The sequence below is a fragment of the Medicago truncatula genome, chromosome 7 (assembly GCF_003473485.1).
Source record: "Medicago truncatula cultivar Jemalong A17 chromosome 7, MtrunA17r5.0-ANR, whole genome shotgun sequence".
Lineage (NCBI taxonomy): Eukaryota > Viridiplantae > Streptophyta > Magnoliopsida > Fabales > Fabaceae > Medicago > Medicago truncatula.
In genome coordinates this window covers 48,763,529-48,777,497 of record NC_053048.1, presented here as the reverse complement: position 1 = coordinate 48,777,497, position 13,969 = coordinate 48,763,529, and the positions used below count along the sequence as shown (strand labels likewise).

At 32.7% G+C, this 13,969-nt stretch overlaps 2 protein-coding genes, 1 non-coding gene and 1 pseudogene across 4 annotated transcripts; 2 read left to right on the top strand and 2 right to left on the bottom strand.

Moving 5' to 3' along the window:
* Window positions 1-1,046: 1,046 nt before the first annotated feature.
* Window positions 1,047-2,366, bottom strand: LOC25499372 (ubiquitin-like domain-containing CTD phosphatase 1; annotated as a pseudogene).
* Window positions 2,367-4,742: 2,376 nt separating this feature from the next.
* Window positions 4,743-4,815, top strand: TRNAR-UCU (transfer RNA arginine (anticodon UCU)). The gene has a single exon. It is a non-coding gene; the product is annotated as a tRNA-Arg (tRNA).
* Window positions 4,816-4,907: 92 nt separating this feature from the next.
* Window positions 4,908-6,802, bottom strand: LOC25499370 (probable serine/threonine-protein kinase irlF). Its single transcript, XM_013594616.3, has one exon. The coding sequence runs from the start codon at window positions 6,438-6,440 to the stop codon at window positions 5,073-5,075; it is 1,368 nt and encodes a 455-aa protein (XP_013450070.1). The 5' UTR covers window positions 6,441-6,802; the 3' UTR covers window positions 4,908-5,072.
* A 3,979-nt stretch (window positions 6,803-10,781) lies between these two features.
* LOC25499369 (F-box protein PP2-A15) lies at window positions 10,782-13,736 on the top strand. Of its 2 annotated transcripts, none has more exons than XM_024771230.2 (3): window positions 10,782-11,237; window positions 11,340-11,458; window positions 12,989-13,736. In XM_024771230.2, the coding sequence occupies exons 1-3, from the start codon at window positions 10,929-10,931 to the stop codon at window positions 13,464-13,466; spliced, it is 906 nt and encodes a 301-aa protein (XP_024626998.1). In that variant the 5' UTR covers window positions 10,782-10,928; the 3' UTR covers window positions 13,467-13,736. The 2 variants fall into 2 exon arrangements, with proteins under 2 accessions (XP_024626998.1, XP_013450069.1); XM_013594615.3 differs by having other exon boundaries at window positions 10,788-11,237; window positions 13,004-13,736.
* The last annotated feature ends 233 nt before the right edge of the window (window positions 13,737-13,969 follow it).

The following is a 13,969-nucleotide window of genomic DNA, read 5'->3' as shown; positions in this document are numbered from 1 at the left end:
TCAAAACCTTCAACAAATTCTCAACCGACAACAAAATCGCATTTGAAAAGAGATCTTCAAACCACTGAAATTGAGTCACAAACCGAATCACAAACATAATTGCAAAACGAAGCAGAACCACGAACTGTAATGAAATGCTATGGAAAAGGAGTCGCAATCGCAAGAACATAAGAAATCAAATTACGAAATCGCGAGATTCACAAACTGAAAATTGTAATTGATGAAGAATTCGGACAAGACTTATGAATCGCAGGTGAAATTGAACCAAGAACTAACCGAAAGTAACAAATCACAGAACAAAAAAAAATCAAATCGAACATGAAAGATTGAAATCGAATTGGAATCACAAACCCTAGCATTCGGGAAAATTGAAGTAACGAAATTTCGAGCAAGAAACCCGAATCGAAGGTGAAATTCAATCGGAAAATGGATTCGAATCCAGAAATAGAAACCGAATTTGAAATGGAAGAAAGATCATGAACTGTAGTGAATGGAATTGAAAACACAGAACCTAGAATTTGGGGGAAAAGATCATGAACAATCAGAATCATAAAGCCTAATCAAAAATGAGAAGAAGGAAAAAAAAAATCGAGAGAGAACGATGGAAAATGAATTTTGAGAAAGAAAGTGAAAGTGAGAAAATTTGGATTTTCTCAGAGAAAATGCAGCGGAAAATATCCTTCAAGGTGGATACCAAGTTAGCTCTAATACCATGTTAGGAAACATGACATCCATGGAAGGAATGAGAGAAAACTAAGAAACTCTTTCTATTGATGAAAATGGAATATTACAAAATGAGAAAAGTACCCTCTAATGGGGTGGTTACAAGTTATTTATACTACTCTCTACTAGGACTAATATGCTACTAATCTATATCTCTAATACATAAGTCTTTTCACATCAACAACAATTAAGAGAAAATTAAACCACATCCATACTGCAAACTTTGAGTTTTGCCCAAAAACTAGCTAAAATATTGTGAGAGAAAAATGAAAGTACTCATCCTAAACATAGGTTTTAACCAAATCCCTATTACTAGCATTGTAACCACTACTTTATTTCCTTAATCTTTCATTGAACTAAGTTTTCCTCATTTGCCAGCAGACCAAAAGTTAAGGAACTGTGGTGTGAAAATTTGGGTGTAATAACTCCAATGAGGATGAGTTGATGTAAGTGGTGGTAACCCAAAAGCATTATCCTTCACATAAGATTGAACATCTTCAGCTTCAGCTACTCCTTTCAAGTACTCACAAAGTTCACCATTTGGATCTATACAAATCAAAAAACTTATATTAATAAAATTAAATGCACCAAATATCTAAAAAGAATAAAAATACATAAACATATGCTCTCACCAAGTGCATTGTCCTCTTTGTCCTCTGTATCATATGACTTGACAAAAATTGTTGTATTTGGCTGCAATATGAGGTTATGAAAATTGTTAACATTTGAATAAAAACCATATTATAAAAATAAATAGAATGAGTTTTAAATTACGGGATCAATGAAGGACTTATATGCTTTGTCATCAATCATCAAAGTATTAGAAGGAGAATATGAGCCTCCTTTCTTGACTTTTTCCCACACTTTTTTGAGTTCTTTGAAAAAAAGAGGCTTCTCTTTTTTCTCCATTGATTTCATACCAATACAATAGAAACAATGACTTTGATCCTACAATATGAATTTTTATATACAAATTTGTAAAAAGAAAAAAGAACACTTCAAGAAAATGTACCCAAACAAATAGCAGCTTATTTTTGGATTCTTCTCCTATAGCAAAAGTTAAAGCCCCATCAACATTATGCCTGTAGTAAAAGTGTAATAAATAACAATGTAACAACACCATATATATAATCAATCAAATTCATAATGAAGAAAAATAAAAATGGAAAAGTGTTGATTACTGACTTCTTTGCAGAAGTCCAAATCCCAACTTCAAATCTTTCTAAGCAGAATTTCATAAATTCTTCACTAAATGGCCTCTTGAAAACTGAATCACACAATTTACAATATAATCATTAAGCATATGATAAAAAGAAATTTCCAAATTAAATATCATAATGCATGTTTGAGTTTAAGTAAATGTTACTTACGGAGAAAGTTAAGATGTATTTTATCAGCCGTTCGAGACTTTAGAATGGGAATCGGTGAGACGGGAAGTGTGGATAGATCGGTGGAGAAGTAAACCATTAAGGTTCAAAACAAGCAACTTCTTCTTCTTTGGTGCAAGATTCAGCTTCTCAAGAGAAAGACTCAATTCTTGTTTGTGATCATCATGGTCAACATGATCAGCTTCAAAGTCTTTGATTCTGATATTTCCATCACTGCAACTTTCCTTCTTTGCTTCCATTCTTGATACACTTCGTTTGAATTTGATTATGTGAGTGATGATAAAATGTTTAGTGCCTTAGTAGTTGTGTGCTTTATATAGAATTAGCACTTTGTGAGTTCATCATATTAGCTACCCCTTAAGAGTTGGTAGTAGTAAGAAATAGCAGTTAAGTTCGTTACGGTTTGTTATTTAGTTTGTTATTTTCTGTTTATTCGGTTAAGATTGTTACTTGTAAGACTGATCAATATCAGTTTGTTGCTTCTCTTAGGTGTTCCTCCACCTATATATGAACCAAATTTGTGATTCCCATTTCTTCAATCCAATTGAAGATAGATAGTAATAACCTCACATTGGATTTGGAAAATCATTAAACTACAACTAGGTACTTGAATTTAATGTCACAGTGGTATGCTAGAGTACTCCCTTAGTCTCAAAAGAAATGATAAAGTTTAAATATGTGTATTATTCGCATAATATATTTTGACCATATTTCTTTACTCTTATATAAAGACAAATTGTATATAAGATGTTGGAATTGTATCATCATTATTTTCAAAATATTAAATTTTTATAAAGTTTGCTGATACATAATTAAAAATTAAAGGCCAAAAAAATGTCTACATGATCTTATTTTAAGGTCATAGTTGAGAAGCTATGGGACCAAAATCCTCAATTAAAGTTAAAAGTTTAAAATCAAACAATTGAATAAACTATGAGGGTCAAACGTACAATTAAGTCCCACAAAATTCAATTGTACATATTTAAAATTATGCCAGCACTTACAAATATTTCAAAAAAAATATTGTGTCAGCATTACAAATCGGTCGAGTTTACACGAGTTTACCGAGTGTTAACTCAGTCAAACTTGTTAAATCTTCTGATTTTACCAGAAACTGAGTTTACCTCAGAGTTAACACGATTTTTGTACCTAAAAACGTAAACTCAATAATCTCAGAGAGTTAACACTCAATTTGCGGAACATTGATTACGACATACTCTCTATCATAATATTCTCAATATAATTTTTTATTTTTTTATGAGATAGAGCGAGGGAGAGAGGGGGGATGAGAGATGAGAGAGAGAGAGAGAGAGAGAGAGAGAGAGAGAGAGAATGGAGAGATAGAGAAACGAAGAGAGAAATGAGAGAATAGGGAGGGAGGGGGAGGGGAGAGAGAGAAAGGAGAAGAAAGAGATAGTAACTTTTAAAAGAAAAACAATCTCAAGAAATCTCATATTTTCATGAAAGACATTTTCTTGTTAAAATTACACTACACAATCCCACAAAATCCATCAAAATCCAATTTATTAAACAATCCTTCAAATTTTGAATACCACAAGACTTTTTTTAAGTTATGAAAAGTCTTGATTGAACACCTCAAGATTTTTTTAAAATGACAAAAAGTCTTGATTGAATACCACAAGACTTTTTTTAAGTTGCAAAAATTCTTGATTGAATACCACAAGACTTTTTCATAATTAAAAAGTCTTTTAAAATCCCATAAAATTCTAATCCAATACATCTCCTAAAAAATTTGTATTTTAATCAAATCAAACAAGAGGAGTGTTCAAAACACTCACTTTTCATGTTTCTAACATTTTCTTCAATACTCATTATTTTATTGGAGTAATATATCAATGGAGGTCTCACATTTTAAAAATGAATCTAATATATTCTAACATGACACACATTGATTTTATCCGAAAAAAAAAAAAAAAAAAATGGATGTTAGTAAGGCTATGTTTAGTATCACAAGTAAGCCTAACATATACTAGCTTACAAGCTTGTTTGATAAAATGAAATATACTTGGTAACAAGCTTTTCTCACTAACATATAAAAAGCTAAAAGTTTAAACTAACTAACTCGTTTTATAGCTTGTAGCTTTTCTTAGAAATGCTAACTAAAGTACTACTTGAAGCTTTAGTTTTTACCATTTTTGACCTTTACCTTTACTTTATAACCCATTAACAAGAAAATTTACCCACGTTCCCACCAACTCCTAACTTTTTAATTATAAGTCATTAGTTATAAACTAAATTTTTAGCTATCAATTATAAGCTAGTTTATAGTCTATTTCTACCAAACATACTCTATGGCGAATTTGAAAACCATGGATTGTACAATAAATTGCCAAAATAACTTAATCCAAAAAGATAGCAATAAAAAATAGCACTAGGAATTTTGGAACTAGACATTATTTCCTCATGCAAGATTTTAACAAGGTTAAGTTGATGCTCTTTGTTCAGTTGAATAGAATAATGTGCCTTAACAAAACAAATTGATGCAAGTGACTTAATAAAATATTTTAATCAAAGTTGTTAAGAGTGTTAAATGGTGTTTGTTATTAAATTAGTCTTTAATTATAATACTGTAACAGTATATAAAATAAACAGAGGGAACATTAACAACAAGCACCCGTGGCCTAATGGATAAGGCGTTTGACTTCTAATCAAGCGATTGTGGGTTCGAGTCCCACCGGGTGTGCGATTATTTTTTCTTCATTTTCTTTGTTCTGCCGTATTTTTTATCTCCACACTTTCATTATAGTTTTATTTTATCCCTACTAGAATGTCAAATATGTAAGACAGAAAAAAACTGTAATTTATTACATGGTTAATGCTTTTTAAAATTAAACTTTGCTTAAGAGGATCATAACACAAGAAAATGAATAACCATTTTCACAATGCACCTCTTCTTTGTAACATCACCTAACCACAAAATTTACAAACAAATTTCTTCTCTCAAGTAGAAGAATGTTGTTGCTGCTGCAGCTGCTGAGTGTTCTGCAATTCAAGCTCCTTTTGACGTAGCAACAAAACCATTCTATCAATTTCCAAACTCTTCCTTTCATTTTCAAGTTTTTGTCTCTCCATTTCCCTTTCTTTGTTACTACTAAATTTCACCCATTTCAACCTTTGTTTTTCAATCTCAAATGCTTCCACATGATAGTTTACCTGTTCTTCTCCTAATTGCACCACCTTCTTCTTCATCCATTGCTTTTTCTCCCAACAACTCTTCACTCCATCTTGCAACACACTCATCACTTCACTACTCAACTGTTGCATCACTTGTGATGGCAATGATGAAACTTTTCTTGATTTTTTCCTTAAGTGATCAATATTTTCATCTTCTTCATGTCCCTTTGAACCATAACCACCACCTTCTCCTGACTCTTCTTCTTCCTCTTCAGAATCATCCTCCCATTCATCGTCTTCGTCTTCATCCTCTTCCTCTTCTCCTCCTCCTCCATTTCTACCTTTCAGTTTCAACATTCCTAAACTCCCTACCCCATTTGATGAATGCAAACATTGTTGTTGCTGCTGCTGCTGCTGTTGTTGCTGTTGTTGTGGATGATGATGCTGTTGTGGTTGAGCCTCAGTTGAGGATTGTTGTTGCAAATTGTTGTTTCCATGGCCACAACTATTATGATAAGCACACATTTCTCTAAAAAAAAGATGCTTAGAATTCAGAAGTTTTCTAGCTTCTTCTTTCAACTTTGCGGACAAATCCATTGTATCCAACAAAGTTTGATTTTCAACAACTCTACAAGCTGTTCCTTTACCAAGAATATCATTAACTCTTTTATACCTTTTGTTCAAATCATTGAACTTGTCTTCACATTGTTGAGGTGAAACATAGTACCCTTTTTCCATCATTCCTTTGGAAACTGATTTCCATTTCCCTTTCTTTTGTAATAAACCATTAGCTTTCTTTTTATCAGCACTTAATTCTGAAGTACCAGCTTCATCACCAATGTAATAAACAGCCATTATTAAGAGTCTTACCATTGTATCTGTCCATTTCATTCTATGCCATGGTGATCCTTTTCTTTTTGGGTCACCAACAGAGGTTTCATCTGCTCCAAAACATGGTTCATCTTCATCACTGAGGTTGATGTTGATTTGTTGTGGTTTGTTGTTGTTGGTTTTGGATGGATACGGGTAGCCTTGTTTGATTGATTGATGAGGTTGATCATAGGAAACCATTTGGTGATGATGCAAAGTGTGAGGATTTTGATGGTTTTGTTGTTGTTTTGAAGGGTTTTCTACTCCTAGAAATCCATTATTGATGTTTGGAAATATTCCACCACCTAGTCCATTGGATTCCATCAAGACTAGTTCAAAAATATTTGTTTAAGCCTAGCAAGATTACCTAAACAATTTTTTTATACAATCTCGGTACTATAAAATTTAGAAAAATTGAATAAGAAACACTTCAAAAGGGGAGGAAACAATTTGCTAAAAAAAATTTAGACTAAGGTGAAAAGAAAAGGAAAAAAAAGACTAAGATGAAGGTGTAATGTAACATGACATATTAACAATATAGCATTGCTTAGTTATGTGGTTATTGTTATGGTTTTTGAAAGACTGAAGTGGTGGAAAGTATAGTCAAAGGTAGAGAGAGGAAAAAGCAAAATGGAATAGAACGGGTTTTTTTTTTTTTTTTTTGGAGGTAAAATGTGGAGGGGGAATAAGATGTGTAGTGTGTATTAAAGTATGTATATAAAGGGAAGTGAAGCAACTGGTTTTGTAGGTGGTGAGAAAGGAAACAGCACATAGTTTTGGTTAGTGTGTGTTTTGGAATAATAAGCCACAAGTTTTGTGTAAAACTGGTTGAGCTTACTACTTTTACTACCACGTCCACTGAAACGCCGTTTCAAAGCGCGAACAATGATGGATTTTGTATACGTGTTTCTTTTCAAAAGTCAGCGTTAAAGCCAAAAATTACTCATGCGTAATTTCAGTCCTCAAAATAATGTTAATAAAGGGTGGTCATTCATGTGTCCTAAGATCATTTAAAAAAAAATGTTTGTATCTAAATATAAGACCATTTATAAATTTTGATGTTTTTTTTTTCTTCAACTATACTTCTTATTAATAATATTAATTATCTTAAAATATGAAAAATCAACATTGAATCTATTTATACATAAATGACAATTTATTTATTAATAGTTACATACTTTTAAAAAAAAATTAATGTTTCAACAACTTTTCTCAGTATATGTGATTTTTGTAAACTACTCGTAGACTTCTTGTGATAGTAACAGAGGGAGTACTAATTTTTTTACACAAACATCTAACATGAGCCTTTTTTTTTTTTTTTTTTAAGGAAACATGAGCCTTTTATTTTGCCACTTTTCATCATTTATTTTAAAATTAATTTACAAGAGTAGGATTAATGGTGTGTAGTCGTGGTTTACATTGATTTTGTATTCTCCTTAAACCCGTTTACAAAAAGAATAGTGGTATTAGGCTTTAGTCAATAAATTACTAATGTACCTCTCAAAAAAAAAAAAAAATACTAATGTAAGGTAGGCAGAAGCTCTAAACAAATAACCACAAAGTTAAGCGAGATGGGCTATACTACCATAATGTGATGATTCAATGATTGAATTTCAACAGAGTGGATATATATATTTAACGTCCAAAACGCCTCAAATAAAATTGTCTCCTCTAAAAGAAGTCTGAAAGAAAGCAAAAAACTCTAAACAAGATTATGAACATACGTTCCAACTAAACATGCCTTAAGCAATTTTAATTGGATAATTAGTTGACAAAGTAACTAATTTGATTTATTAACTCTTAGTTTTTTAGATCAACTTTGCCCCACTCGTTAGAAACCACCCCTAAAGGCGCGAGTTCTCGCGCTCTAGTATCCTTTGAAATGTATTATTTGTTGTCGACAAGTGGGGTAAAAGGGACGAGAGTTGGGAATCTTGGCACAATATCAGCCAATAATATGGATGTTACACTCTCCACAAGTTATACCAAAGACTATAAGATACACATAAAATGTGTATCTTATAAAACCTCTACCCCGCTCAAATAAACATTGACTTGAGCGTTTGAGTATTTGTATGTAACGTCCCACCATATAGGAGACGAAGTGATGCCTTACTGGCGCACTTGATCCACACGAGACCATTGGTTCTATCTATGGGAAATTAGATCTAACCTACACACAATGAAGGACAACATACTCCCCAATCAAATGAAATACCTTTCAAAGATGACAACATCATGAGGGCTCACATAAATATTAAATCATACTATATTTTGAAAACGTCGTGTTGTGGACTTGAAGTTAGAAAAATAACCATCATTTGTCTAAAATCAAGTGGACATCACCCATGGTCAGCCCTAGGCATAGGCCAGGGGTGCGGCGGCCTAGGGCCATTGCCGGTAGGGGGCCCAATTTTTTTTTTTATGGAGGGAGGTATATATAGAAATATTTGGTTTATGGGGTGTATATACAGCTAGGCCCCAAACATTGACATGAGGAAGGACTGTGTTGAAGTCTATTAATGTTTTTCGCACTTTTGGTGCGATTTGCTATATGTAGCTCCCACATAGCACAAAGATTTATACATACATCCTCCCATTAAAAAAATTTGGTTGTTCTTAATAATGCGCCAAAAAAATTATTGTCGAAGAAATCAGTCATACATTTTTGGACTCTTTTTTCCTAATAATGTGCCTCACTAATATTAAAAATATTGATGATATTTATTATCCAAGAAATTTGGATAATTTTCATAACAAAATAAATTATATTATAGTTAAAAATGGACCTACTAGAAAAATTATATCATGTATTATTGTTGTTATGAGTGTAACATTGGATACAATGACAAAAAAGAAAAGAAAGCCGAGAAGAAAAGTATTCTTGACCAATTTAAAATGGGAGGCAATTATTGACTTTCTAGGAAAACCATGAAGAGAGTAACAGGTATTTCGAGTGTGAACCATTATCGTGCAATAATTACATCGAGGGCGATCCATTCTCATTAAAACTTACAAACGGGACAAACAAACAACAACAATAACAGTGATTTTGGCCAAATGGATAAATGAGGCAACATCTAATAGTTTTGGGCAGTCACAACTGTTTTCACGACTATGGAAAGCTGCCATATAAGTCACAAGCGACAAGGAGGTTTTTGCGTTTTAGCTACATGCACCAGTAAGAAGTTCAAGGATTATATTGGATTAGAGGTAAAAGCCTTTAACGAACAAATGAACCAACTTTGACACCATATTGAGAGACTTAAAGAGAAACCAAATGGATATGTGAATTGCTTAAATGATTTGCACCTAGTTGGTCCTTCATTTATATTGACACGTTCATAGAAGAAAATATTATCTTCGTCCTTATATATAAGATCCTTTTGATAAAAGTATAAATTTTTAGAAATTTTATTTTTCATTAAATTTAACAATAATGTACATTCTCTTTTTAAGATTATCGTTCTATTATTAAGAGAGATAAATAATTGATTTTTAACTCTCCACAATTAACTAATGGTATTTATGTGAAAAATTAATTAATGCACCTTATATTTGAAGATGTTTTTATAAAAATGACAATAAATTTTTACAAATGAGTCTTATAAATAGAGACGAAGTCCGTACGACTTACATTCACAAAGAGATTACTCTATCCGTCTCAATTTAGATGTTCATTTTGAGTTTCACACACTTATTAATAATAAAATATATTTTATTCACAAAAATACTTTTATTAATTAATAGTTAATGGAGTAGCTACCTTAAGAAGAAGAAAAATTACTAATAGATTAGTTAGACAATTGAAATGCAATACACAAAAACACGTAAGTGAAATGAAAAATACTATTCCCTCCATCCCAAATTGTATGATGTTTTGGGCATTTCACATATATTAAGAAATGCAATTAATATTATGTGGAAAATAAATAATAGGAAGATAGAGTAATAAATAGTTAATGTTATAATAGGAAAAGTAACATTAATGTTGCATTGGTATTGTAAAACGACATATAATTTGGGACAAATTAAAGCGGTGTACAATTTGGAACTGATGAAATACTATTAAAGTATTTCATCCCCTCTTATGTTAAAATATTTTAGAGTAAATTACAGTCTCTTCCCCTCATAGATGCTTGGATTACACTTCCATGTTCTCTTATGTTAAAATATACGCTCCTCTCACCTCAAACATCTTTGAGGGGGTGAAGAGTGTAATTTACTCTTACTATTAATATTGATATTAAAAAAATACATGATTTAAAACAATTCTCCCTCTCAAAAAACATCGGAGACCATTTCCATGTCTAACAGCTAATAATTCCAATATTAATTAATTTACTAACAGCTACTAATTCCAAGATGAAGATGATTACTACAACTTCCAATACTAATTAATCCTAACAGCTACTTACTAATTCCAACATGAACAAAGAACATTACCGATAGAATGATCCTTTAGACAATTGTTATCCACACATTAAGCATGTGTAAGATTCTTTTGATGAAACATTGTTTTTAAAACATTTTGTGGGTCCATAAAAACCATTTCACACTAAGTAAATTAGATTAAATAAATTGAAAAAAATGGATATGGATATGATAATGATACACAGCGAAGCAAGAAACGCGTGTAATACTGTGATGTTGACGCCAATACATGTTCCCACACCAAATCACACCAACACTCACCTTACACTTCTCCACCAAATAATAATACTACATTCATTCTTCATTTTTCTCTACAATGGTCTGAAAAAAGTGAAAAACACACCCACCTACACTCGCGTGCGTGCGTGCGTGCGTGTTATGGGGGCTTCGTTGTCGAATCTTGGATCCAACGGTTCAACCATCGCTCCAAGCCTCGGCGACATCCCTGAAAACTGCGTTGCTCGTGTTTTTCTTCATCTTACTCCACCCGAGATTTGCAACTTAGCTCGCTTAAATCGCGCTTTTCGCGGCGCTGCTTCAGCTGATTCCGTTTGGGAATCTAAGCTACCTTCTAACTATCAACATCTTCTAAGGTTAATGCCTGAAGAACAACGCTGTCGGAATCTTTCCAAGAAGGATATTTTCGCTGTTTTCTCTAAACCGTTACCGTTTGATGACGGTAATAAGGTAGGGTTTTACTGTTTAGTTTAGTTTAGTTTAGTTTAGCTTAGTGTGTTTATTGTTTCAAATCATTCGGTTTAATTTATTGATAGAATTTGGGTTTTGCAGCAATTGTGGCTCGATAGGGTTACTGGTAGGGTTTGCATGTCAATTTCGGCGAAAGGTTTGTCTATTACTGGAATTGATGATCGGAGATACTGGACTTGGGTTCCTACTGAAGAATCTAGGTTACATTCTTAAAACCTTTGACTATGCTTTGTAAGAATTCTAGTTTAGCCTAGTGTGATGCTCCTCTTAAAATGCCAATTTATGTGGGCTAGTCTATACAGCTTTGCTCTTACTTTAAAATACCCCCCTCGCTAGTGGATGCTGCTATCGATCCTATGGATTAGTCGGTCCTTGTTTATGATTACGCTTTGTAAGAATTTTGTGCTTGCAAAGTGGAAGCTCTCGTTAAATTATGCTTTTCATCACATTTGAAGTTGGATGTTTTTGTTGAACTCATGTTTCATGTAAATCAATAAATATCGGTCTCAATTGCTTGCTTGTGTTGGCTTGTTGGGTTTTCAGTTCAATTTACATATGAAAGTTATTGCCGCTATTTGGTCTAGACTCTAACATTTGTGATGTAGTGATGTTAGTATGTTACCGTACATCTCAAGTTGTTTTTTCTCCCAAGTTTTCCGTGATGAAATAATCAAAACTACTGTCTAGATTAAGTACCCAATGTGATTTGTGTTGTATCTTCCAACTACTTATTTGTCAGATACTATGTCAGAAATTATAATCTTAGAACGTGTTTGGATACACTGCTTAATCAAAGACTTTTTGAATAAGTGTTTATCTTACACGTTTATGTATATGAATTGTTCAAGCTGTAAATTACTTTCATAAGTTATGATGGAAAGCTTATTAAAATCAGCCACTTATACAAGTGCTTTTGACATATGAAGTGTATCCAAACATGTCATGTCAATTTGAATCGTAGAACTTGATTTCAAGAATTTAATTAAACTGCTAATTAGGTCATTTAGAATGTTAAATATGATCAACACAATATAATTGTTGAAAACATGAATGTTAAAGATGCTTAAATTATATTACATTCATCTCCAATTTTAGAAACTACATTGCCTTCTCACTATAGATGAAGTTTGCAACATTTACCGATGATCGGCAATTATGAATGAGCCTCCAAAGGGTGCCTGTGCTTCTCTTTGCGATTTTTTGTGTCATAGAAAGTTAATTTTAAACATCTTGTTATCAGTGCTACAAATTTAGAAAATTAAATGAAGTTTTAAACACACATATATTCATCTTGAAATTTCACCCGAAGTCTTCGTGAGTTCTCGATGTTTATCAGAACTAGTTGGAAATGATGCTACGAGTTGTAGAGATAGACAAACTATTGTAAGAGGCTTGCTCACCTATAGTGTAATTTATTATGGACAGTTGTCCACTAGTAATCATCAATGTTATTTTATTAATCTCACAGAAAAAGGAAATGTTTGTTCTATTAATAAAACATCAACATATAGGGTTGGCTGTTTTGCATAATTTATTATGGACAGTTGTCCACTAGTAATCATCAATGTTATTTTATTTTTCCAACTTTCCATTCATAAAATCATTCCAATTTACTGCTTATAAGCTATGTGTGCTTCTTTTCACTAATAGTAGCACTATTAAGCTTGAGACTTAAGCTGCATTGTTTAATCTGTCCTCATTCTGTTCTGCGTACTGAATTACATTTCTAGTATTATTCATTTCAGGTTCAACATTGTAGCATATTTGCAGCAAATATGGTGGTTTGAAGTGGATGGGGAGGTTGACTTTCCATTTCCTGCTGATAATTATACCCTCTCCTTTAGGCTTCACCTCGGACGGTTTTCCAAAAGACTCGGTCGGCGCGTATGCAACTATGACCAGACCCATGGTTGGGATATAAAGCCAGTGATATTTAGGTTGTCAACTTCGGATGGTCAGGAAGCATCATCTGAGTGCTGCTTGGATGAAACTGTGCACGATGATACATACGGCAATCATAAGCGTGGATATTGGGTAGATTACAAGGTAGGTGAGTTTATTGTGACTGGATCAGAACCTACAACAAAAGTTAGATTCTCCATGAAACAGATTGACTGTACACATTCAAAAGGTGGCCTTTGTGTAGATTCTGTATTTATCATACCTAGCGAGTTGAGAGACCGCAAGGGAGGCGGTTTTTTGAAATGATCAGACATAGAATAGGGAGTTTTTTTTTTTTTTTACCTTGGTGATGTCAAATATCCCAGAATACTTTGTTGGGATCTTTTACACAGCTACCTTTGTTGAGGTAATTTAGAATGTGGTGGATATCAATTTTTTTTTTTTGGAGTTGCTATGGCACATGTGTACTCAATAGTTTTATGTAATCACAATTTCTATGTATTTAAGTCATTTCCCTGCTGTCTATAGGTTTGTCAGATGAAATTGATAGAGAATGAAGAAAACAAGCTTGACCAATAGCTGCTTGCTTTGTCTGCTCCATTTTTTAAACAATTTTTTTAAACGAGCTTTTTAAGGTTGTCTGTAGAGTAGTTTTTGAAATTAGCCCATTAATCCAACGAACAAAACCCTAAAATGATAAATTTCCTACCTTTTTCTTTACGGTCTGTTTGTTTGCGCAGAAATTGAGACGAGAGAGATACCTACGAGAGATTATAAGAAGAAAGTCTAAAGTTCTTTCGTTTGGAAAG